Source organism: Anas acuta, chromosome 4 (assembly GCF_963932015.1).
Source record: "Anas acuta chromosome 4, bAnaAcu1.1, whole genome shotgun sequence".
NCBI lineage: Eukaryota > Metazoa > Chordata > Aves > Anseriformes > Anatidae > Anas > Anas acuta.
The window spans coordinates 75,736,339-75,761,930 of NC_088982.1; the positions used below are offsets into that span (position 1 = coordinate 75,736,339).

The window sequence follows — 25,592 nt, forward strand, 5'->3', positions numbered from 1 at the left end:
AGCCAGGTTATGTTTTTTTCTTCAAACTGATTTAAGAAAACAAACAAACCTCACAACATCCTGGTAATGTGAGCTTCTCTTGTATTAGGAGAATACAGCATATTCCCCTGTGAATGTCAATTTTCTCTTATCTCTACCCTGTCAAGCTTGAGTAGGTAAAACTGACCCAGGTTATTTCCACAGGTCTGCTATCCTCAGGCTACAGGCTAAATGATGGCTATTTTGTTAGAAAGATACCATCTACTCAAAGCTCAATTCAGAGTTAAAAACAGCACTTTTCCTAAAGACTGTGGTGCTTTATGCAACATTACCATGCACTGGAAATAACTCTGCAACATTCACAAACCTGGCCTACTGTACAGCAAGCTGCCTTCAGTCCATCAAATTGTGAACATTCTGTGGCTTCACATAAAGGATGTAGAACTCCAAAGCAAGCATTAAGAAACCATGTTGTTTTGCTACCACCAATTTACAGGCAGCTAGTCTAATGGCTAGCCACACTGGGAAGAGTCACGTCTGGATTTTAGCTCTTTTTTCCTCAATCAATCCACATTTAGAGTATTATTTTTTACATTTTTGCCTGTTAAAAGCAGGAGATGCAGAATATCTACCTAGTTTTGGGGGCATTTCTAGGTCTCATTCATGTTTTTAAATGCTTTCCAGTTTGGATAAAAGACACTACCAATACAAAGCATGATTGAAAATTATACTGCAACTGAAATGTCTTTATTAAAATGTTCATAATGCATTCAAATTTCTCTTTATGAGAGTTTAAACTGCTAACAAACTAGGAAATTTGCTATCTGCCGTGATTGCACAAACATCTGAGCCTCAGGCAGAAAAGAAGTTGGAATGAGCCTGTCAAGGTTCACATTTCAGAGATGAAAAGATTACTGTATTAGGGAAAGCACTATACCACTGTGATCCAGCTGAGGAAATCCAACTTGATACAAATGTCTATAAAGGCTACTTCTGGCAAAGATCTGGGATATATCCAAGAGCACAAGAACAGTTATAAGTCACATGCAGCACACTTGAACAAATATGGCATGGTATCTTCTGTGAAAACCAACACTTGTCACAGGAAGATTAATAGGCTATTTAACCACTGCATCCACAGCCATGGCTAAGACTAGTCTAACATGGACCTAAATAATTCTTTGCTGAACATTTAGATTTCTTTAAGAAATTAATTTCTCTACACAAAAGTTGCTCTTGGTTAGCAATACAAGCAGCTTTTTATCCTATGTTGACATAATATTTTAAAATAAACTTTTGATCATAACAGACTGGACTTGGACTTCATGGTTTAGCATTACTTTTTCTTACATTTATTTTTAAATACCGGACTGAAGAAGTGTTTTAAGTATTTTTAGTAGGTAGTATTTTTTGTTGTTGTTTTAATTTGTGAATTAGCCCTTGCTACTTCATCTCACTAAACGATTTTCAAGTCAGCTAGTCAAGAAAATCATTTCAGGGATACAATTCCTTTTTAGTTTTATGGAATTTGTACGAATCACTGATCAGAGAAATATCACTTACCATCATTTATACAATTGCAAAATCCACACTGATACCTTCTTCCACCTTCAATAAACTGCATGAAGGGACACATGTAAGCTTTGCACCTGTTACATCGGATTGGTCCAGTCTCACCATGGTTTACAACATAAAGAGGTGTCTAAATGAAGAGGTACATGAAGTTATAAAAAGCACTGCAAATTTGAAACCAAATAAAGTGAGCTAGAAAGCTGCTACTCAGCCTTAACACTTGTTAGATTTCACCTGACCAAGAAATTATTGTTCAGCATTTATCTAAATTCTCCAGTACAGCTGGCTCAACCTTGTAGGTCCCCTAAAGAACTTAATTTTCAAGCTCACAAGCTCCCTATTTTGGTATTTATCAGAAAGAAATAAAGGATCCACACAAAGAGCCTACAACACTTTGAAAGCATCGGAAGTTCAGGGCTCTAGGCTGACTTTCTCCAGCAAAGGATTTTTATAGCTCACAAGGGAGAAATCTGCTGGGATCAGGTATTTCGCCTTCTCTATCAGATTGAGCTTTTCTCAAAGAAATTTGATACTCATTGACTGCATGCAGCTATCCCAAACAGGTAGTTACTAAGAAAGCTTCTAATATTTTCAGTTAAGTGCCCTTCCCCCTAATGCTGCTGTTACATGCTATAGTAAGGTTTAATGCTGCCAGGGTCACCAGCTAGAGTAGAAGATTTAGAAGAAATACTAATACTTACTGAAGGAAAGAATATACAGTAAATAAATACAGTATAACAAACACTTGCCAGCTTAATTACACTGACCATGCTTGCTTATAGCCTCTGCCAAAAAACACAGTTCATGGAAGACATTTTCCAGATGCCTCTTACAGTAATAACTGTGCAGCAATTGAAAGATTCCTGTAATTGTAATTTATGTTAGAAAAGTCACACTTGAAACCACTGCACAAATGGAAGTTTGTTCAATTATTTGTGAAAATCTATAGAGCACAAACAAATGTGGTTTTTCTTTTTTTTTTTTTCTTACTCCCTTCAACCCTAACTAAAAATCTCTGACTGTAAAAGTAAGAAAATAAATCCAGAGTTGAGTCCCATGATAGATCTCCACAAGAGGAAGAATGTTGACAACTCTTGAATGCTAAAACTTTTCCACTAGCATATTCACTTATTTAAAATTACTGTCTCTTATAGAATGGACACATTTAATCTATTATACATTTTTATCTTTTATTGGAGAATAAGAGTCTTTGTATACCTAGAGAATCATACATGTCTTTCTAGCATTCACTGCTTACATATATTTTATTGTTTGTTTATATTTTACAGAGACAATTATTTTACTTATTTATTTCTCCAAAGGATTTGATGCTTTTTGCCAAGATCTTTGTAGAAACAAGTAGATTTTACTATATAGGTTTTAAGTGATCTGTCCCGCTTCATTGAGATAACACATTGCTTCGTGTTCTTTCTTCAACAAAAATTGAGTTTAACACAAATTAGCACAATGTCAGCTGGAAAACGATCAGGGTCATTTTTCAGACACAAGAGCCTTGGCTATAAAACCCAATCACTACCCACAATAACTTAAAGTTTTAGAACTTCTGGGTTTTGTTCATTACTTGACAATTTTCTGATTATCATTCTGCTGTATTAATTTAATGAGGCCTGGATCTGGTTTGCCATTAATAATATAGTATCTGAACAGGTAGGGAAAAAAGACCTTACACAACACCCAATGCACTTATATACATTCTTAGTGATTTTAAACCCTATTCTAATACATTTAATGTTATTCAAGAGCAAAGAAAAATTACTCTCAAATGATCATATTTTGAAATACCTTATTAAAATTAAGATCTTTACCTATAAAGCATAAATAAGAAAAATCATAAAAATAAATGCCATAAAGTTCAGAGCCTAGGTATCAACATTCTTATACTTAATAAATTACCTTTTTAATGACAGCAGAAATAAAAAATAGTATTTTTTTCCTTGTCTTTCTATTTCTGGAGTGGAAATGTTTATCTTTCATCTCCCTCTAGCTTCATTAAAAAATTTACTTATTATAAAGTCGTTTTGTAATGTGGTTTTAAAGCCCTAGTAGCTTAAGTGTTACTAAGATCTGCATGTATCTTATGTAACTTTCTGCATCAAATGGTCTTCTTGAAGTCACTGAGACTATGGGTAGTGCATGAAGTTAAAATGTGCTGTCATGTTTTACAAAAATGTTATTCCAATCTTATGTAGAGAAATAAAACATAAAATAACAATGAAATCATACTGCAGAGGCAGGCTATATTTAGTTTCTAATAAACTTGCAAAAACTTTAAAACAAAACAAAAAACCCCAAATCAATAAAGTTAAGCCTAACCAAGAAATGCATGCAATAGATTTTGTGTAACAGAAAAATCTTGAAAAAAGGCCTGTTTTTTGATTTCTTAACATGAAATGTTCATTTACCATTCAGTATTTCCTTAAAATAATTTAATCCATTACAACACTAATGAATATATCTAATAATAAAGCAATTTATATGGTAATTTATATGGTAATTTCTGAATAAAGACTCAGACTGAAATAATCCAAACCCACTTCTTCACAACACAGTTGTTACAACAAACTCATTTCTGTTTGGTTGTGAAAACTGCTATTACATTTCCAACTGTCAAAATAATTTCCATTGGAGTCCAAAAAACTTTTTTTCTTTTTAATACCTAGATCTTACAAGAATTTACAAAGATAAATAATATACAAGCATTTTAAAATCATTTTAAAAGAATAAAAATTCTACTTAAAAAGTCTATTTAGTAATACATAAAACAAAAACTGTTGCCATCCATAGTCCAAAAGAAATGGTGCCAAATGGGAAAGCCCTGCTTTCTACGCTCCACACCTGTACTTCACTCTCTGTAGATGTCACTGTACAACAGAAGATAAAGAGATCTGTTTACAGTCCCATGGAAGTCAGTGGCAAACTTTCAGGGAAGGAGGGGATTAAAATAAAAAAAAAATCTCAGATTTTTTTTTTTGAAATCAATGCAGTACTCCTTTTTCTTTTGCTTCTCCAACTATAACTGTCAGCATTTTCCTTCTCTTCTCCTGTAATTTTCTACAAATAATAAATGAATCAATTTAGGTATCTACAATAACTATTTGAACATTTGCTGTATTTGTGTGTTTTGTTCTTGCACCTCTCCTACTCCTGTATCTCCTCAAAATCCTTCCCCCAGTTTACCCATTTGGATCACCTGACTGAGAACAGAGACAGCCCTCACAAAACTGGACATGTAGGCATCGATTGTCAGTTTGCCAGCACTATCAAATTGTAAATATTTATCAAAACCAATGACTAAAACTACTACTCAGTAGCATAAATCTGACCTCGTAAAATAGATTCCTTTTATGTAAGCTGAAGGACTGGAGAGGCAGAAAGAATCAGCTGCACTGGGAGGGCTTTATGTTAAAGGGAATTGGGCAGAAGAGATAGGAAATGCTGTGGAAGACCTGCATAAACATTCCCTTCTCTGAAGCCTCAGGGCCCCGCCACAGTGCAAGCCCTAAAAGCTAATCTGATAAACTATGACTTATTTCACTATTAGTCCAAATATAGTTGGGATAGCAAGAGGTATTTTGGAAATATTTCAGCCAGAATATTGCTCTGTAATACAGTTCCGACTCCAGAGAGGAGGCATTGGTGGCACCGCTCCAAGATGAAATACATCCATAAAAATTTCCAGACGGACTATAACTTGTGCTTTAAAGTCTCAGAGAGCTGAATTACTATTGCTTGCTATAAAAATGGAGACCTGATCCACTCCTGAGGGTTCCCTGTGATGCCTGCAGAGTATCACTGTATTCATATTGCAGGATCAGGGCCACAGCCGGAAATTATAAATGTAGGAAAAAGGACTGCAGTGAAGCTCAAGTTCATCACGGCACATCTCTGAAAAAGCATTCTGAAGAGAAAATCAGTCTGGAGAATGAAAAAGAAGCATATGCAGATGGTGAACAGAACTAGCTATTTATCACACAACAAACTGAAAAATGCACATCATCTGTTTTCATTGCCAGACTCATATACATAGACTGGGCTACAAGAAAACCTTTTGTAGCTGTACTGCAAGTTGAATCTCCACATGCAATGTAAGGCAAAACACCTTTGCCTCACAGCCAACGTGGACTCCTAGCCCCCCACAACATACACCCTATTAGCACCTGATGAATCTGCATTAGGAGCAATATTTTTGCCCAGAGTTTGACTCCATCATCATTCGAATGCATTTAACACCCCAGCACTAAAATGACAGTGTATTGAAATGAGACCCACACAACTTGCAAATCTGGCTACATCCAAGAGGAACACGAAAACTCGTACCAGGAGTGCAATTTTCAATTACATCAGTATCTCCATCACAATCCCTTCCCCCTCTTCCCTGCAAGATGAGTAATTTGCCACCAGTTTCTCCATATACTTTTGGATAACTTTACCAGCTTATACAGAGAGCTGCTCTATGCAATGTTACACTGTACACTATATATGACAAATTGCCTGTTCAACTGCAAAATCAACAGAAAGCTGGTCATTGATAACAGTGAATCATAAGTCAGACTATCCACAAAAAAATTATTCAGTCAGCATTCCCTTTTTAAGGGGAACGTTGCAACTTACTGAATAGAGCTAGCAACATGAAGAGTGCAAATGTAGGCTGCTCTCACCAAAATTAGGAGGATTTAATAGAAGTTTGAGCATGGGGAAAACAAGAAACACTGATAAAATTTTGACACCAAGAAACCCCAGGAGTAGGTAGCTTACTTCTTTAGAACTTCCATATCATAGAGGTGGCAGAAGAAGGTGAAAAAAAAGTTTAATATCCAGGCTTAATAGAAACACATTTTTTTCTGGTCATGATGCCAGGTTGGGAATACCAACTGTTAACAAGTCAGCTCTCTCCAGCACTTCTCAGCTTTGTCTCAGCTTTGAAGTAGTGACTGTTATTTGGATGTACTGACATGCTGCATCTCAAGTGAAGGTCAGCAGCCAGGATTAACTGATGATATAAGCAGGAGTGTGAAATTGGATAATCAAGAAACTGTGCTGAACAACAGACTTTAAAAATGTTAACACTTCATAGAAGCAGATCTCAAGCAGGAGGTCTCTCAATCTAGAGAGATATACCCATACTCATCAGCAAAAGCGCAAGCTGGTGCAGAGGCATGCATACAAAGTGAGAATGGAAGGCGTAGAATACAAAGCTACCCTAGGGCAGCTTAGCCCCCTCTTGGGGCTGCTGAGGGTGACACACACGTGTTAGATCAGATGAAATGATACTGGTTCATGCCTGGACTAATCCACAGCTCCATTTCCAACGCATCAATATCACAGATGGTCCAGCACTGCAGTCCTTGTCTGAGATTTTATTTTGTCATTGTCACATTAGTTGTAAAACCATAGAAAAAATAAGTTTAAGGTACCTTTTCTACAGAAATGTTAATAGTTACAGAAGAGTTAATCTAGCTTTATTGATCACAGAAGTTTCACAATAAAATCAGGAGTTTGATTTTCCATGAGAAGGCATTCTGAATTAAGATGTCTGGCTTGACATTCATTCAGCACAAAATGAAATAAAAGATAGTGACATATTTTAGAGAAGCAAATGGAATTAGCAAAGCATTTTGTTTTTTGTTTTTGTTTTTCCAGATCTCTTTAATATCTTCATCAGTGATCTGGACGAGGGCATTGAGTGCACCCTCAGTAAGTTTGCAGATGACACCAAGTTAGGTGCGTGTGTCAATCTGCTCGAGGGTAGGAAGGCTCTGCAGGAGGGTCTGGATAGGCTGCACCGATGGGCTGAGGCCAACTGCATGAAGTTCAACAAGGCCAAGTGCCGGGTCCTGCACCTGGGATGCAATAACCCCAAGCAGAGCTACAGGCTGGGAGATGAGTGGTTGGAGAGCTGCCAGGCAGAGAAGGACCTGGGAGTGATGGTTGATAGTCAGCTGAATATGAGCCAGCAGTGTGCTCAGGTGGCCAAGAAGGCCAGCAGCATCCTGGCTTGTATCAGAAACAGTGTGGCCAGCAGGGCTAGGGAGGTGATCGTCCCCCTGTACTCGGCTCTGGTGAGGCCGCACCTCGAGTACTGTGTTCAGTTTTGGGCCCCTCGCTACAAGAAGGACATGGAGGTGCTTGAGCGGGTCCAGAGAAGGGCAACGAAGCTGGTGAGGGGCCTGGAGAACAAGTCCTACGAGGAGCGGCTGAAGGAGCTGGGCTTGTTCAGCCTGGAGAAAAGGAGGCTCAGGGGCGACCTTATTGCTCTCTACAGGTACCTTAAAGGAGGCTGTAGCGAGGTGGGGGTTGGTCTGTTCTCCCACGTGCCTGGTGACAGGACGAGGGGGAATGGGCTTAAGTTGCGCCAGGGGAGTTTTAGGTTGGATCCTAGGAAGAACTTCTTTACTGAAAGGGTTGTTAGACATTGGAACGGGCTGCCCAGGGAGGTGGTGGAGTCACCATCCCTGGAAGTCTTTAAAAGACGTTTAGATGTAGAGCTTAGGGATATGGTTTAGTGGGGACTGTTAGCGTTAGGTCAGAGGTTGGACTCGATGATCTTGAGGTCTCTTCCAACCTAGAAATTCTGTGATTCTGTGATTTCCTCCCTTGATCTGAGGACTGATATCGCAGCCTACTGGTATGTTTTTATGCCTTTCTTTGTATTCACTTATGTTGGTCTTGTGTCCTCTCTACTCAGAATTTCCGAATTTCTAGGTATTATGGAACTTCTCAGACACACCACCATTCCACAGAGCCTCAATTGCATGGGGCTTTTTTAGCAGTATATAAAGCCACATTTGCCTTCTCATTGCATTACATTTCTGTAATTTTTCAAGGTTCCTTCTCTTTTAAGGAAGAAATCCTGTATTTTTTTTTCCTGAAACACTGCACTGATTCAAAGGCATGCATGGGTTGTTTTCACTTAACAACCTTACCTAGCACTGTGTTGATTTTACTTTGTGTTCTTATTATAGAATATATATAGAATATATAGAATATATAGAATAGAATATATAGAATATAATATATAGAATGGGATACAAGCTAACGCTTGTATCCCATTCTTTACTGGACATACGGATATTTTTTGCACAAAAAATACCTGCATCTTCCAAAAATGCCCCTGTTCAAGTTTGTGCATTTCTTGTCTCCTATTTCTTTCCTCAGACCCTATTTTTTTTCCTTCCCAAAATCTTATTCCCTTATTCCCATTTGTACATGTGTGCTAGCATTCCCAAATGACTTTTGGAGACAGAACACCAGTCTGTATGTGTAGACACTCCACTTTCATCAAAAGAACCCATGGTGACTGAAAAAAATTAAATCTACCTTTCAGATATGCTCAAACACTGAATTATTCTTGTCCAGGCCGGGCCTCCAGACTGGAAGGAATATTTCTGAGAAATACTACTGAACTTCCAAATAAAAAGTTTAATAAAAAAGATCCCTGGATCTTTTACCTCCACCACTTGTGTCAAAGGAAACAAATCTTCAAAGATCAAATTCCAGTTGACTCAAAGTGATGACTTGACTACACTTGCACCTCTAGGACCCCAATTACCTTTTCCTACACCCTCATGTTCATTTCCCATAGGTGAAGAATCTCTCAGGCATTCCCTCCTACTGCCTGCACAGGCAAGAACAGTTCAACAAATTGCTCTGTTGGTTAAAATGTAAAGCCAGCAGGAGAGTCTAAGCCAAGTGCACAACCCACCAACATGTACCAACACATAACACCACTGCTTACAAGTCATCCACCAAAACGGTGAATGTGTTAGTTTTAGAAAGAAAATAAGTAAACGAGCTAACAACAGCCCTCAGTAAATCAAAACCCACAATCAAGAACGGAGAAAGGAAGAACAAGACAGCTGAAGACCATGCTGTATACTCAAATTATCTGGAAGCACGGTAAGTTTTTCCTATTGTTTCTAACTGACCTAGTACACTAATGGCATAGAAAGAGAGTCACATACATTCTATGGCAACAAACCACTGAACATGCAAATATACCTATGAACTATTTCAAATTCATATTCAACTATAAGCAGTGATGAGAGCAAAATGCCAGTCAAGTAAGTCTTATGAGTATTCCATAAATATAATTCTATCAGTCACTTGAATGATCGTGGAAGCCCGTGGCTTTTCAAATACAGCTTTACTAGTGCAGAAAGACATGCATCATAATAGATTTTGTATAGTGTGTGGGTTTGCTAAAGTCCTTACAGTTCACTTGAGATGTGTCTGTTTCTCAGCTGTTCCTAATCATATTACCAGCTGCACAAAGCATTTGCGGGCATTTCACAGCCATGTAGTTATCTTCCCTGCTAAAATAAAAATCTTAGTTCAAACTACAAAAGTCCGTTGGATCAGAAGTTATCCATCCAGATAAACAATATCTGCTTTTTTCCAACTTATTTTTCAAAAAAAAAAAAAAAAAAAGAATTTACAAGCAATAAAACAAAGTTAAAGAAAATCAAAGACTGCAAAAAAAACAAACAAAAAAAAACACTGAAAATCTGTGCAATTTTAATTAGGCTTTTCTGTGCATGTTTTATGATGGAGTTTCTGAATACACAATCACAACCAGGACAATAACTTACAAGAGATCCCCACTGTTTTTTTGCAGCAAACAATGCTCTGAAAGTAAATTAGCATTGCATGTGAAAAGGTGATCTGAAAGTAAATTAGCATTGCATGTGAAAAGGAAATGCTGCCTACAGCCCTTTGTTGCAGAATTTAGAAGCTGCACAATGAAGATGGCAGGAAGTTACGGACAAGAAAGGACAGCCCTACAGATGACGCAGTTACAAGCTGCACTTGCAAACTGGTTTTATCCCTACTACTGATGCAACCCACTGGGGATGCCAGGAAACTGCATACCTGTGTAACAACTACCCTGAGATCATAGGACACTGCCAATCTGCAGAATTATTTTGCACATGAATTAGAGCTATGCTTGGAATAGGAGGGGCTGTCATAGATGGTAATGTGAGGAAAAAAAATGATTAGGTTAGTGTCTCCAAATAACTGCCAAAAATGGATAGTTACATTTGTCTGCTTTCTATGACTCAGTTCATCCCGCTAGAAAATACCCTAATCTTCTTATTTATTTTGTAAAGAATAGAAAAAGAGATTTTTTGAATGTAACTACTCATGTAGTAAAATGAATTTGGTCTCTGTTGATACTGTTCAGGGCTATCCTCTTTTAATGTCTTTGCCTATAGCTATGTAATTCTGGCAGCTGCCAGTCATGGCATAAAGCAGAGATAGTTGGGGCAACACCAGGAACCTGCTGGCTCAAATTACATAGTTACCACTCTTGTACCTTTTCAAAGATTTTTATCCCTTGAAGTTGCATTATGACCCAAGTGCAACTCATAGCCTTCTGCAGCTACCTCTCTACTGTAGCTCTTTCACAATCCCAGATAAGACACCCTCCCACCCCACCCAACCAGAGAAAAAGTTATTAGCATTTAGGAGACAAAACCACATGGGACTAATATTCCGTTAGTCCTCACCTCATTTTGTGGAACAATAGCAAAAGGCTGGATGACAGCTGCCAGTGGGATGTGAGTCTGTTTGGCCATATCTGAAGATGTTGGGAAGCAGTAGGTAGTACATCGGATATAACGAGGGCTGGCATGGCCTAGAACACCCAACAAAGCATGCATAGTTAAAGACTGATAAAAGGAATCCGCCTGTCCTAAACACATACAAGAAAAACAACAACAAAACAACAAGAGCATATGCTAAGTTAAATGCATGCTTTTTGTTCTCCCATGGAAGCTTCTGCCCATCTCATATATCAACCCACTGCCTCCCCCTGTAGGCAAACCTTTTCTTGCTGTTCAAGTTTAATGCAGAGATTTAAAAGTATAAAGAAAAAAAAAGCACAATTATTTGCAATGAGAATCTCAATAGAGATTTATTTGAAAATATCCATATCTGAGGTGTTAAAAGGAAATGATATGGATGAAATCCCCAGTGAGAATGTCAACATTGTACATAACAAAATGCAGCAAACTGATACTTACTGCCAAGACCATGCTAATGAGCTAGCTCTAATTCAGAAGGTAGGATACCAGTGGTAACATGACCAGGCTCATATATCCTGCAAGATACAGTGTGCTACAATCACTACCCCATTTCTTGTAGCACACTTAGCTCAGTTCCCTCAATGAGGGACTGCGTTCTGCAAGGCAGACAAGTGCACTGGAAGTCCAAGGCAGTTCAGAAACTGCCTTCTTCTGTTCTTTTTTTTTTTTTTTTTAAGCAAACAAACTCAGTTTCTTGAGAGGAATTTCTTTGTTCATTAGAACTGCATAACTGCATTATCCCATTCTCAGATAATGTCCAAAAATCTTGATGTGTTTGTATGTTTTGTATAGCTTATCCAAGCACTGATCAATTAATGCTGGACTAAATGATACCGTCAGTTTTATCTATATTAAAGTATCAAGTCTGCTGTCAAGAGCACGGAATATGGTACTTACAGGGTCTAGGCTGAAGCAATTGGAGGTCCACTAGTCAAATGAAAACACTAAGCCAACTAGACAGGCCCATACTATGTCCCTATGGTTTGAATAGCATTTTCCAAAATTCTTATCTTAAAACACAACAATGATAGAGTCGGTGCTTTTTATAGTGTCCATCTTTTAAAATTTCAGAAGAATCTGAAGAGGGCCTTTTAGTTGAAAATGTTGAAAAAAATTACGTTAAGAGAAGTTCTGTCAATTATGCATATCACTTTAAATTTCAGCAAGGATAAGAAAGATAAGGGCAAAGTGATCTCACGACTTCCATTGGAATTAACCAAAAGTTTAAGAATTCAGTTCTCCCCCCGATGCTCCCCCTCTCACACACACCTGGAAGCAATTTTCCCATTTTATGTCCAATTTAGAGTAAGCAACACCATTTTTAGGTGATAAATGTGAGAATTTAGTCATACATACACATTATTTCATTTCCCCCAAAGCAGTAACAAGGACAGTTACCTTGATCTTGGATTATGCAGTCTGTAGTGACGAGAGGAGGAACCTGTCCTCTTGTGTTTGTAGCATATATCTGTCCTCCCCTAGAAGCTTTGTCATTTTCAATTACTTGAATCTGATGAATAAGAAGCAAGAACAGTGTAAGAAAGATTGGCCATGCACTCAGTTACATCCACAAAGAGTTATACCTTATATAGAGGTGCCATAAACCCATCACATACAAACTTCTAGGATAGTTAAGAACTTTAAAACTATTCAGACACAGCTGAGCAGTGTAACTCACAGCTACAGTTGCCTGTTGGATCTCTACAGAGGTAACACTACACATAGGGGTTGACCAGACCTATGTAGAGTGAACAAGGGAGTTCTTCAAAGCATGTTGACTGCTGGAGACAGACATTTTCAGGAGAGTCTAGCCAGCAAACTGAATAGAGCAGTTGTGTAAATAAGCCTTGTTACTGAATCTGACCTTCCAAGCTCTGAGATCAAACTTAAGTGCAAACAGGTTGCATCACTTTACTCTGATGTCACATATACCAGGTTATCTTTTGTATGGCCATAATTGTGCCAGATGCTGTTCTTCATAAATGAATGTGTGGGTAATTTATCTGATTGCAATAGTGGGAAGGGTTGGCCCTCAATTCCCCCTCACTAGGCTCTGTGCACAGGATGGTTAAAAAGTGAATGACAACCTACGGAGAGTACCACCTTCCTAGCTGAGCTACATTTCAGCACTGCAATTTAGAAGGTAGCAATTTCAATCCTCAAGAAAAGCCTATCTGGCCATGAGGTAGTATGCCAACCCTGGAACTCAGTGTTTTAATTCCCTGAGTCATACTACCATGTTGTGAGCTTCCTCCTAGGAAAAAAAAAGTGAAGGAGAACAATCACAGAAAACTTCTGGTGTAGCAGCTCTAATCATGTGCAGGTTTATTCTGGTTGAAGACTAGTGAATTATTTTCATGAAATGCTCATGAAGCTGGCTTTACTACTTAATAAATTACCTTTGTGTACACTGTCTATACTGTCGCTTCTACAGTCCCTCATGCTTAAGTTTGATACTTTTCAGGGTGCAACTGAAGTTATATAAAAGGGTATACTGGTCCACAGCATAAACTGGATCACTGAGATGATACCACTATTCCTTCTCATCCTCAAAGGAGTTATATTTTCAGTGTGTAGTCTAACAGCTGTGAGGAAGAGGAAGGAGGCAGGGATTTTTTGAAACTGCCTTTGCCACTGCTGCTGGTATCCCATGCAACTGTATCTTTACACTGCACGTGAATTTCTAATAATAGCTGTGGAACTTCAGAAGCCTCTGCTGAAAAGCAAACAGAAGAAAACCAAAATTAGTCAGCATGGAGTCTATTGATCATTGTCCAAGACGTATTTCCTAACACACTGGAATTCATCTATGGCCTGTAACACCTTCATTCTCCTTCAAGTTTTTTTATTGCAATTTAAAAACAGAATACATTCCTCGGAGTTTGTTATACCTTCTGCTTGATTACTTTTCCCTGCCTACTTGGCTTGTATACTTATCACTAACTCTTGGATTAGAAGGGAAAAAGGCTTTGTTCTACAAAGGTTTGCTGGCTGAAGGAAGCAAACCACTTTTAAGACTTAGCTCTGCAAAGGATCAATACACCGTGGTATTCCACAGTTCACTGACCTAAATATATCATTGTTCTTGGAAATAATTGTTGACAAAGCCCAGATGCTAGTTTTTATAGATGTTGTCAACCTCTAACATATGTAAGAAAATATATATCAACAATGGCTACAGATAAATTTACTTCTTATCTGGCAACACTACTGTAATTGTATAGTGTCAATATAACAAGAGAAATACACATGATCATACTTACTCCTCATTCTGAGTTAGCTTTTTGCCCTCTGCAGACATTGACCAGATCATGTTTCTTTTAAACATGTTGTTTTGATCCTCTCTGTACTGCTAAAACAAACCTTTTAACTTATTTTAACATCACTGTCATAGTCAAGGCTGTTTATTCTACATATGTAATTTAAACAAGACGTCAGTCCATGCTTTTGTGCCAGTCCTCCCGCTCCCCTGATGCCTTTTTTTTCCCCCCTAAGTGTATTATACAAGATGATTTTGTACTTCCTACATAAAAAGCACCATACTGAGACACTAAGAATGGTCAGCCTATTCAGGGCACTATTACCTACATTTGCTAATTATACAGAAATTCACTTCAGGTGTTTTTTTTGTGTGTGTGTTGTGTTGTTTTTTTTTTTTTTTTTTTAAACCACAATGGTGGCAATTGCAGTTGTTACATTAACTTCTAAATGGTTACCAAAAAAGCATTTTTCCAATATATTTTCAGTAAAAACATCACTGGATAAAACAAAGGAAAATCCCAATATAAGGAAGTAAAGCTACACCCAACTGAACAGGATCAGGATTTTACACAAGTGATTTTCTTCCCTCCCAGTAAAACACACTTTCCTGCACAGTAGTACTGCTTCAGCAGAGGAATTGGAGATTCCTTCCTCCAGACAAGCTTACAGTGTGGTAGTTAATGCATGTAAGTAGAGAGTCCTGTGTCAAAGCTACAACATAGCCTGCTTCAACAATCCTGACTCTGCAAAGACCTTTTCATGTGTTTGGCTGATCGCCAAAACCTGCATCAGTGTGCTTTCCCCATGAGCACATTTCCCCCCCCCCCTTCATTGATCAGCTGTTTCCAATAAAAAAACACAAGTTAAATAGTGCCTGCATCTGACAAGGAATTCCTTTGGGTAATAATTAGACTACTTCATTCACGAAAGACTGACAATCCATATCTTGTTTTATTTTTCCTCTAACACAACTCTAAGAAGAATAGGCTTTTTCTACCAGTGCACATTCAGGCAGGCTTTAACAACTGAGCCTTCTGAATCTGTAGGAAGCTTAAGCATTACGTATACCCTGAGCTACTGAAATCCTTACAAGGATGGAAAGATGCTCAAGCAAATAGTTCTGGTTGCCTGAGGAACTCCTGCAAACAGTGACATGGCTTTTGAGCATGGGTCTTCTCAGCTTTTCCGTGTTTGCAATTTTAGAGTTCACATACCTGTGCTCTGCACCAGTCCTACTTTTTTAACAGTCTGTTACTAAGTTTAAGCCTTGGATCTTTCTGGAGTGGAAAGGAAAGGTGACCAGCTGCACAGAATGCAAGTAATCCCTCAGTACTCCTTACTGTCATAATGAGAACCATGTTGAGAATTCCTATTAATGTACTCTGAGTCATGCGTACGTCCCATGTCAGCTAACATTATAAAGCCTCTTCAGTTCTAAACCCAGTACTGTACTCAGTTATTCCAAACTGACAACACAAAGTAAAAAGCCCATGTAGTTAAAAGACCATAAGAAAATTGCAACATAACCTGTAAAACAAGCCATGTAAATGCAATGGCATTAAATAGAGCAGAAATTTACTTTCATAAAACATTAGTGCCATGTTACTTACTGGACTTGGAATAGAGTCAGGATCAAGTTTCTTCTGTTGTAGGCCAGAGAACTGTGCTGGACCTCCAGGAAAGGCACCAGGATAAGACAGCTGAGATCCTGCCATCTGAGGTCCATAGTTTGCTGTACAGTTACAAATGACCATTGATATAAAGTATTTAAGCTCTGTTATCAATTTTAACATCAGTTTTTGCCATACAAATCATTCTTCTCCTAAATGCAACTTCTCCTTCCTTTCTGTTTTCAGCAAGTACAAGAAATGGGTTATTTTAGCTCATGCAGTCTGTATTTTAAAGGTAAACTTAAAACTAGGCATGACAACTCCAGTTCCAAAACTTTTCCATTATATTTTTTGAGCATAATTAAAGTTTTTGCTATTATATAGCATAGTAGGATTGCTGGTAAAGGTTATTACAGCTACTCAAACCAGGCCTTTCACAGAATGGCTGTTGGAATGGACCTTAAAGTTCCAACCCCTCTGCCATAGGCAGGGACTCCACCCACTAGATCAGGGTGCCCAGGTCCTCATCCAGCCTAGCCTTAGACACCTCCAGGGAAGGAGCATCCACAGATTCTCTGGGTAATCTGTTCCAGTGCCTCACCACCTACAGAGTGAAGAATTTCCTTTTAATCTATATCTTAGCTCTTTTAGTTCAAAATCATTCCTCTTTGTCCTATCACTATCTTCCTTTATAAGAAGTTGCTCCCCATCTTTTTGTAAGCCCCCCTTTAAATACTGAAAGGCCACAACGTGGTCTCCCTGGAGCCTTCTCCAGGCTCCAGACCCAGCTCTCTCAGCCTTTCTTCACAGCAGAGGTGCTGCTCCAGCCCTCTGATCATCCTCACGGCCCTCCTCTGGACCAGCTGTAACAGATCCACATTAATCCACTCTTGTGCTGGGGGCCCAGACCTGGATGCAGCACCCAAGCTGCATGAGGGCAGAGCAGAGGGGGACAATTCCTTCCCTTAATCTGCTTGCCTCACCTCTGTTGATGTGGCCCAGGATGCAGTTGCCATTCTGGGCTGCAAGTGCATACTGAAGGTTCATGTTGAGCTTTTCATCCACCAGAAACCCCAAGCCCTCCACAGGGCTGCTCTCAGTTAGTTCTTACCCCAGTCTGTGCTCATGTCTGAAATTGCCCCAACCCAGGTGCAGCACCTTGCACTTAGACTTGTTGAACCTCATTAGGTTTATGTGGGCCAACTTCTCAAGTTTGTCTAGGTCCTTTTGGATTGCATCCCTTCCTTCTGGTGTATCAACTGCACCACTCAGGTTGGTGTCATCTGCAAACTTGCTGTGGGTGCACTGAATCCCATTATGTCACTGATAAAGACAATAAATAGCACCGGTCCCAAGATGGACCCCTGAGGGACGCCACTTGTCAACGACCTCCATCTGGACCATGTAGCCACTGACTGCCACTCTCTGGGTGTGACTTCCAAGCCAACTCCTTATCCACTGAATGGTTCACCCTTCAAATGCATCTCTCGCCAATTCAGAGATCAGGATGTCATGTGAGACTGTGTCAAAGGCCTTACAGAAGTCCAGTTAAATGACATTGGTCAGTCTTCCCTTGTCAGCTCATGAAATCACACCATCACAGAAGGCCATCAGATTGGTCAGGCAGGATTTGCCCTTGGTGAAGCTGTGCTGGCTGTCTCAGACAGCTCCTTGTCTTGCATGTGCCTCGACACTGCTTCCAGGAGGATCTGTTCCATAAACTTTGTCCCAAATACAGAGTCGAGGCTCCGTAAGTGAGGCATGTAATTCCCTGAGTCCTCCTTTCTGTCCTTTTTTTACAAAGGAGAGTGATGGTTCCCTTTCTCCAGTCACCAGGAACTTCACCTGACTGCCAGGACTTTTCACACATGACAGGACTTTTCACACATGGCTTGGCAATGACATCAGCCAGTTCCCTCAGGACCCTGGGATGCACAGCACCGGGCCCCATAGACTCGTACCTGTTCAGTTCCATCAGGTGGTCTTGAACCTGCTCTTTGCTTACAGTGGAAGGGACTCTGCTCCCCCAGCCTCTGCCTAGAGGTTCAGGAATTCAAGAGATGCATGTGGGAAACCTGACTAGCAGTGAAAACTGAAGCAAAATTTTTGTTGAATACCTCAGCCTTCTCCATGTCCCTTGTTATCAGTTCTCCCTTCTCATTTATCAGGGTGTTACGCTCTTCTTGGCCTTTCTTTTCTGGCCAGTGTACCTTCAGAATCCCTTAGTATCTACGTTAATTTATTAATAATCCCTTTAACATCTTTAATAGGTTCATCTGCAGTGGTGAGCACCATGCCCAGTAACACTTCTCAGGTTGGGTTGCCTAATACCTGGACAAGTAAGTTATCCTCAGTCTCCTGGATCACTTACAGCCTGCTGTGTGGCTTTTCCAGCAGAATTCTGGGTGGTTGAAGCAGCCACCCATCAGGACAGGTGCCTGTGTGCATGATGCAGCTGAAGCAGGAAGGCCTCATCAACAGGCTCTCCTTGATCAGCAGCCTGTGGGAGACCCCAACCACAAGGTGTCCTTTATGGATCTGGTCCTTCACCTTTACCCACATGCTTTCAGCCTGTCTGTGGCTGTTTCTCAGAGCTAGCTCTGTGCAATCTATCCATTTCTCAACATCCTTTCCCCTCCTTCCCTGCCTGTCTCTTCGGTAAAACTTGTAGCTCTTGATTCCAGTGTTCCAGTTGCATCAGTGAGAACCTCCTTACTAACAACAGTCGCTGCAAACCAGCCTAGTTAGTTTGACAATTAAAAAGCCAGCTAACTGTTTTACTTACTTGTAACAGGTAAGAAAGCACATTCTTTGTATTCAATTACAAATCTTTATTGCTATAGTAAAGAGGAGTATCTAAAAAGGAGTACCACTCCTTTCTATAATGTTATGCCTTTACCCAATACTAAACAAATATTGTTTCTGACATAAATTAATCTCCTTTTTCTTGTTAAGTTCTCAATAGAACAATGAACTTTTGAGCAAAACGATATCCTGCCTTGAATGTACTGACAGGCAATAACAACTTCCATTCTACAAAAAGGCAATTAAATTTTCATTTTTCCAAGGCAACAGAACATCACCCGTGAGTGGTCACAGTTCCACCAGTGATTCTCAATATATTTGTTTTTCAATTAGATACCAAACATCATTCTTTACCTTGCTGAGGATGATATCCAGGCCCTGGAGGCTGTCCTGGAAGCTGTTGCAGGTTAGGATTCAGAGGGCCACATCCAGGGATCCCATCTTGCCTGGCCATAGTTGGCAACGAAGGTTGAGCACAAAGGCCACTGAAATTATTTGCTGGTGGAGGAACCCGTGATCCAGGTGGCAAAGCCGTTTGCTGCTGTGTCGGAGGTGTTGGCTGTGGAAGCTGAAAAGATGCTGGATGCCCAGAAGATGTGTGAGAGCTCGGAGTAGCGCCAGGACCTGAGCAAGAAGTTATTTATCAAATGAGTCAAAAATGACAACCTACTATGAAAGACATTCTATTTTTACTTCATATATTTGTAACATACAGGGAATATTGAGTTACATAACGACATGCTTCATAAAGCAGATTCTAAATGTCTGTTCATAAAACAAGTCAGACCTCACAGTTTAAGTATGAACTGGTTCAGATGTTCAATTTTATTTCTTTCAGCTCTATTTTCAATAAAACCCTACAGCTGGGGTGGGTGGGGAAAGGGAGAAGGAGGCCAGCCTTCAGCAATTCTTGATTAGAGTTCACATATCAAAAGCTAATAGTGATTTATAATATTTAAATTCTTAATGTGAAACAACATTCCTTTTGGCTTAATAATCAATTTCTCTTATGTATTTTTTTTTTTGTTAGTTAGATCTTCCCATTTTACTATGACAAACTAAACGGAAGTTAAACCCACTCACTTCAAAACCAGAAGATGGTTGTAAAACAGATGATGTTGAAAGATGAAATGTGGAGTTATTTAGCACACACTGGTGAGGGATAGTTTGTTCCGTGTAAAATCCAGATTCCAATTAAAATTCAGAGGACCCTGAAAGTGGTTTTCTTTTTGAGACTTAAAATCTGCAAATGCTCTTTACTTTACAAAACCTGAATTTTTAGTCAATCATCCCCCAGTAGACCTACGGAAAATTAATTTTCAAGAATGCTAAAAAAAATAGCAAATTGGGTTTGGAGCAAAAGGACTAATGCTAATAAACAAATACTAAAATATATCTTCTGTCAGACTTGTGAACTAAAAGAAGTGTTACATGCAAAATCATGCTCAGGTTCTCTACTGGTACACACTAACATTGCTCCAGCAGAATAATAAGCCATGAATTTGAGGGCTCGGTCAAGTTACACCAACTTTGCCTTACCTCTAAGCAAAAATCAGAAGAATAAAACCCAACACAGGGGCATAACTGTAAAGACACCCTTCAGACCACTGAAGACATGGTATCTCAACATTCCCGCATGTAACAAGATAAGCAAGAACATTATATAATTGTTGCTGGAGGCAATATAATGAAGGCAGGAAGAAAAGCAATACTTTTTGCTCTAAATAATATGAGTTGCTGCATATGAAGTGCTGAAATTGCTGAATATGAAGGGCTGCCATAGAGGTGCTGGGCCACAGTTCATCCCGTAAAGAACTATCTGACTTAATTGTGTACTTGCAGTTCAGTACACCAAGGCTGAATTCAAGTCAAAATTATTTTTTCTAAGGTGAAGAAGCAAGTTTCACAAGCCGTTGTGCAAATGGAAGGTCAGACCCCTGGCAGTTACACAACTTTCATTAAACTCAAGTTAGTAACTTGTCAAGTCAGAGAAGGAACAATGATACAACATCAGTGCAGCCTGAACTGAAACGTTCATCTTTTCACATATCTTATGATGATATCAGCCACTAAAGTGATCTTAGTTTAGCAAACTTGTCCTCATAAAAGCCCTGCCACAGAGAAACAAGGTGCTAACTAAATTCTACTGCTTTCCAGTCAAATGGTAAATTTGACCAAGAAATACTCAGAAAAAGCAGATATAGCCAGACAGAAAATTACTCATGTGAAGCAATTTGTGTGGAAGAATCACATGATCACATCTTTGCCTCATGTTTCAGTTTTAATCCCAAATTAAATGCAAATAAAATTTAGATGAAAAACTAAACTATAAGTTCTGGGCAAAAAAAGAATAAGATAAGAGAGAAACTATAAAAATGCTAAGAAAAACAAGACAATGTCTGTATATTACTGATCATGTCTTGGCTGTCACTGGCAGCATGAACAAACAATGAGGAATGACAGATAAGATAACCAACACATATGGAAGGCTCAGCAAATTTTGATTCAGAACTAGCTCTAGAACACTGATGTAAAAAACTGGATGAGAATAAAAATGTAAGAACTTGAGCAAATGATAGCACGCAAGAATTTATCTGCTTATATACAAGTTCAGTAAGTTTCTAATTACTATAGTCTTAATAGCTTTAAATCAGGAAAAAGTCAAACAGACAAACCAGATAAAAATGATTACCATAGCTATTTATTTGCATGCTGTTGAGCTGGTTAGCAAGTTGTGTTGTAGATGAAGTGGATGCAGTATTTGGGTAGGCTGGCTGTGACTGATGACTGTAGGGAGGATAGGAAGGTCCTGTATTGTTTGGAGGTGGAGGGCCTTGAAACCTGAAGGGAAAAATGAGTGCAGTTATGCAAGGAACTACATCAACCAGTCATAATCCCAGAAGGTCCAATACCTTCTCAAGGGTGGTGCTGAAACAAGTAGGTCGATCAAACTTTCCAGAGAATTCTCATGTTCTGCTCAGAAGTATATTTTTGTTAAAATAGTCATGAAGCACAAAGAGAGATCACATTTTTTCAAACGTGTTTGTTTGTATACTTACTAGAAACAAAGAAGCTGGAGTATTCCATGGAGGAGACAGAATAACTATATGAAAGCTCAAAGATTAAGAAAGTGAAGCTTCTGAATTTAGCAAATCCCTCCACCCCCTTTACATGCTAATGAAGGAAGCTCCCCTATCAGGGATGAATGAGAAGTATTCAGAGAATATCTGCAAAGAGAGGGCAATGGACAGAGAAACTGTTAAGAAGTTCTCAGTTATAGAGCGAAGAGGAGGATGAAGGTGGGGAAAAACTGCTGCATGGTTACCAGACAGAGGAAAGCATAAAGGCAAGAGAAAGAACTGAAGTAAAGGAAGAGGTAACACGCGGCACTATTTCATTCTGATCAAATGAGATGTCAGGCTATCTACATCTCTCCCAGCTGTCTACATTGTTTTATCACAGAATCACAGAATTTCTAGGTTGGAAGAGACCTCAAGATCATCGAGTCCAACCTCTGACCTAACACTAACAGTCCCCACTAAACCATATCCCTAAGCTCTACATCTAAACGTCTTTTAAAAGACTTCCAGGGATGGTGACTCCACCACTTCCCTGGGCAGCCTGTTCCAGTGCCTAACAACCCTTTCGGTAAAGAAGTTCTTCCTAACATCCAACCTAAACCTCCCCTGGTGCAACTTAAGCCCATTCCCCCTCCTCCTGTCACCAGGCACGTGGGAGAACAGGCCAGCCCCCACCTCACTACAGCCTCCTTTAAGGTACCTGTAGAGAGCAATAAGGTCGTCCCTGAGCCTCCTTTTCTCCAGGCTGAACAAGCCCAGCTCCCTCAGCCACTCCTCGTAGGACTTGTTCTCCAGGCCCCTCACCAGCTTCGTCGCCCTTCTCTGGACCCGCTCAAGCACCTCGATGTCCTTCTTGTAGCGAGGGGCCCAAAACTGAACACAGTACTCGAGGTGCAGCCTTACCAGAGCCGAGTACAGGGGGATGATCACCTCCCTAGCCCTGCTGGTCACACTGTTTCTGATACAAGCCAGGATGCTGCTGGCCTTCTTGGCCACCTGAGCACACTGCTGGCTCATATTCAGCCGACTATCCACCATCACTCCCAGGTCCTTCCCTGCCTGGCGGCTCTCCAACCACTCATCTCCCAGCCTTTAGCTCTGCTTGGGGTTATTGCATCCCAGGTGCAGGACCCGGCAGTTGGCCTTGTTGAACTTCATGCAGTTGACCTCAGCCCATCGGTGCAGCCTATCCAGATCCTCCTGCAGAGCCTTCCTACCCTCGAGCAGATCGACACACGCACCTAGCTTGGTGTCATCTGCAAACTTACTGAGGGTGCACTCAATGCCCTCGTCCGGATCATTGATGAAGATATTAAAGAGGACCGGCCCCAGCACCGAGCCCTGGGGGACGCCACTAGTGACTGGCCTCCAACTGGACTTGACTCCATTCACCACGACTCTTTGGGCCCGGCTATCCAGCCAGTTTCTAACCCAACGAAGCGTGCGCCAGTCCAAGCCAAGAGCAGCCAGTTTCTTGAGGAGAATGCTGTGGGAGACGGTGTCAAAAGCCTTGCTGACGTCAAGGTAGACCACATCCACAGCCTTTCCCTCGTCCACCCAGCGCGTCACTTTGTCATAGAAGGAGATCAGGTTCGTCAAGCAGGACCTGCCTTTCATAAACCCATGCTGACTGGGCCCAATCGCCTGCTTGCCCTGCAAGTGCCGCATGATGATTCTCAAGAGGATCTGCTCCATGAGCTTCCCTGGTACTGAGGTCAAACTGACAGGCCTGTAGTTTCCCGGGTCTGCCCTCCGGCCCTTCTTGTAGATGGGTGTCACATTTGCTAGCCGCCAGTCAACTGGTACCTCCCCCGATAGCCAGGACTGTTGATAAATGATGGATAGGGGCTTGGCCAGCTCCTCTGCCAGTTCTCTCAGTACCCTTGGGTGGATCCCATCCGGCCCCATCGATTTGTGCAAATCCAAGTGCCACAGTAGGTCGCCAACCAATTCCTCATGGATAGTGAGGGCCACATCCTGCTCCCCATCCCCTTCCACCAGCTCAGGGTACTGGGTGTCCAGAGAACAACCGGTATTGCCGCTAAAGACTGAGGCAAAGAAGGCATTAAGCACCTCCGCCTTTTCCTCATCTCTTGTAACTAAGTTTCCCCCCGCATCCAGTAAAGGATGGAGATTCTCCCTAGTCCTCCTTTTTGTGTTGATGTATTTATAAAAACTTTTTTTTTTTTTTTTATCTTTAACAGCAGTAGCCGGATTGAGCTCCAGATGAGCTTTGGCCTTTCTAATTTTGTCCCTGCACAGCCTTGCTACATCCTTATAGTCCTGCCTCGTGGCCTGCCCACTTTTCCAAAGATTATAAACCCTCTTTTTTCTCCTAAGCTCAAGCCACAGTTCTCTGTTGAGCCAGGCTGGTCTTCTTCCCCGCTGGCTCGTCTTTGGCCACATGAGGACAGACCGCTCCTGCACCATTAAGATTTCCCTCTTGAAGAGTGCCCAGCCTTCCTGGACCCCTCTGCCCTTCAGAACCGCCTCCCAAGCGACTCTACCAACAGTGTCCTGAGCATCTCAAAGTCAGCCCTCCAAAAGTCCAATACAGCGGTTTTACTGGTCCCCTTCCTGGCCTCGCCAAGAATAGTGAACTCCACCATTTCGTGGTCACTCTGCCCAAGACTGCTCCCGACAATCACATCCTCCACCAGTCCTTCTCTGTTTGTGAAGAGAAGGTCTAGCGGGGCACCACCCCTGGTAGGTTCACTAACCAGCTGCGTCAGGAAGCTATCTTCCACGCTCTCCAGAAACCTCCTAGACTGCTTTCTCTGGGCTGTGTTGTGCTTCCAGGATATGTCAGGGAAGTTGAAGTCCCCCACGAGTACAAGCACTGAAGATTTCGCAACTTCTGTCAGCTGCCTGTAGAACTCCTCATCCGTCTCCTCATCCTGGTTCGGCGGTCTATAGCAGACCCCGACCAGGACACATCTACAACCACCATTTTTAAAACTGGGGACAGTCCTAGGTATATCAAGAGAAGAATTCACTTTCCTTGAAATTTTGATATGGAGATTTCATTTCCTGGAACAGCAGCTCGGGAATAAAACAAGATCAGGTAAAAACAATAGGTGTGTAGCTGTCAGGACAGTGACCAAAACCTAGGGAAGAGAATCAGTATTTTGCTGTGCTGGTCATGTCACTTAGACTTTCATTTTCCTTGTTTTCAGGTCTCCAGGACAACCCCTACTTCTCCCCGTCCATTTGTACACCTTTTTTTTTTTCCCCCCCTCAACAGATGACCAGGGTGTGGGTCCTCTTTACATAGTTGTAACACACAGGCAACAGGCTTTCCTATTCTGATGCCTCATAAAACATACGCATGGCTTTACTTGAACACAAATAACTTCACCACAACCAAACAATTACAGAAGCAGAGCAAGGCTTTAATCAACTGAAACAATAATGTTGTTACATGAAATTAAGCTCGCTAAAGCTAAAATAACTATAGGTATACAAACTCTGATTCTGTCACTCATGGGAGGTCAGCAAAATAATAATTGACAGAATTAAGAGTTAAGTGCATTTACCCACTTACAACCCAGCCTGCAATACAACCACTCTGTAATCAAGCTTGTCCACCATATCCTTTTACCCCCTCATACCGTAATTTTTCCAAGATTCATTTTTACAGCTTCAACCTGTCCCTAGTTTTCTCCCTTCCCCACTCCCAT

At 40.6% G+C, this 25,592-nt stretch overlaps 1 protein-coding gene across 4 annotated transcripts in view; it reads right to left on the reverse strand.

Moving 5' to 3' along the window:
• LOC137856557 (protein transport protein Sec24D-like) overlaps positions 1-25,592 on the reverse strand; it is a 50,782-nt gene that overhangs the window by 18,889 nt on the left and 6,301 nt on the right. For 2 of the 4 annotated variants that reach the window (XM_068682135.1, XM_068682134.1), the window contains exons 4-9: positions 21,525-21,673; positions 19,187-19,456; positions 16,028-16,149; positions 12,555-12,666; positions 11,079-11,206; positions 1,543-1,681 (exon numbers count right to left, since the gene is read on the reverse strand). In XM_068682135.1, the coding sequence (XP_068538236.1) occupies positions 1,543-1,681; positions 11,079-11,206; positions 12,555-12,666; positions 16,028-16,149; positions 19,187-19,456; positions 21,525-21,673 (920 nt within the window). The remainder of the gene's footprint in view (positions 1-1,542; positions 1,682-11,078; positions 11,207-12,554; positions 12,667-16,027; positions 16,150-19,186; positions 19,457-21,524; positions 21,674-25,592) is intronic. The other 2 variants (XM_068682137.1, XM_068682136.1) reach the window with 1 other exon arrangement.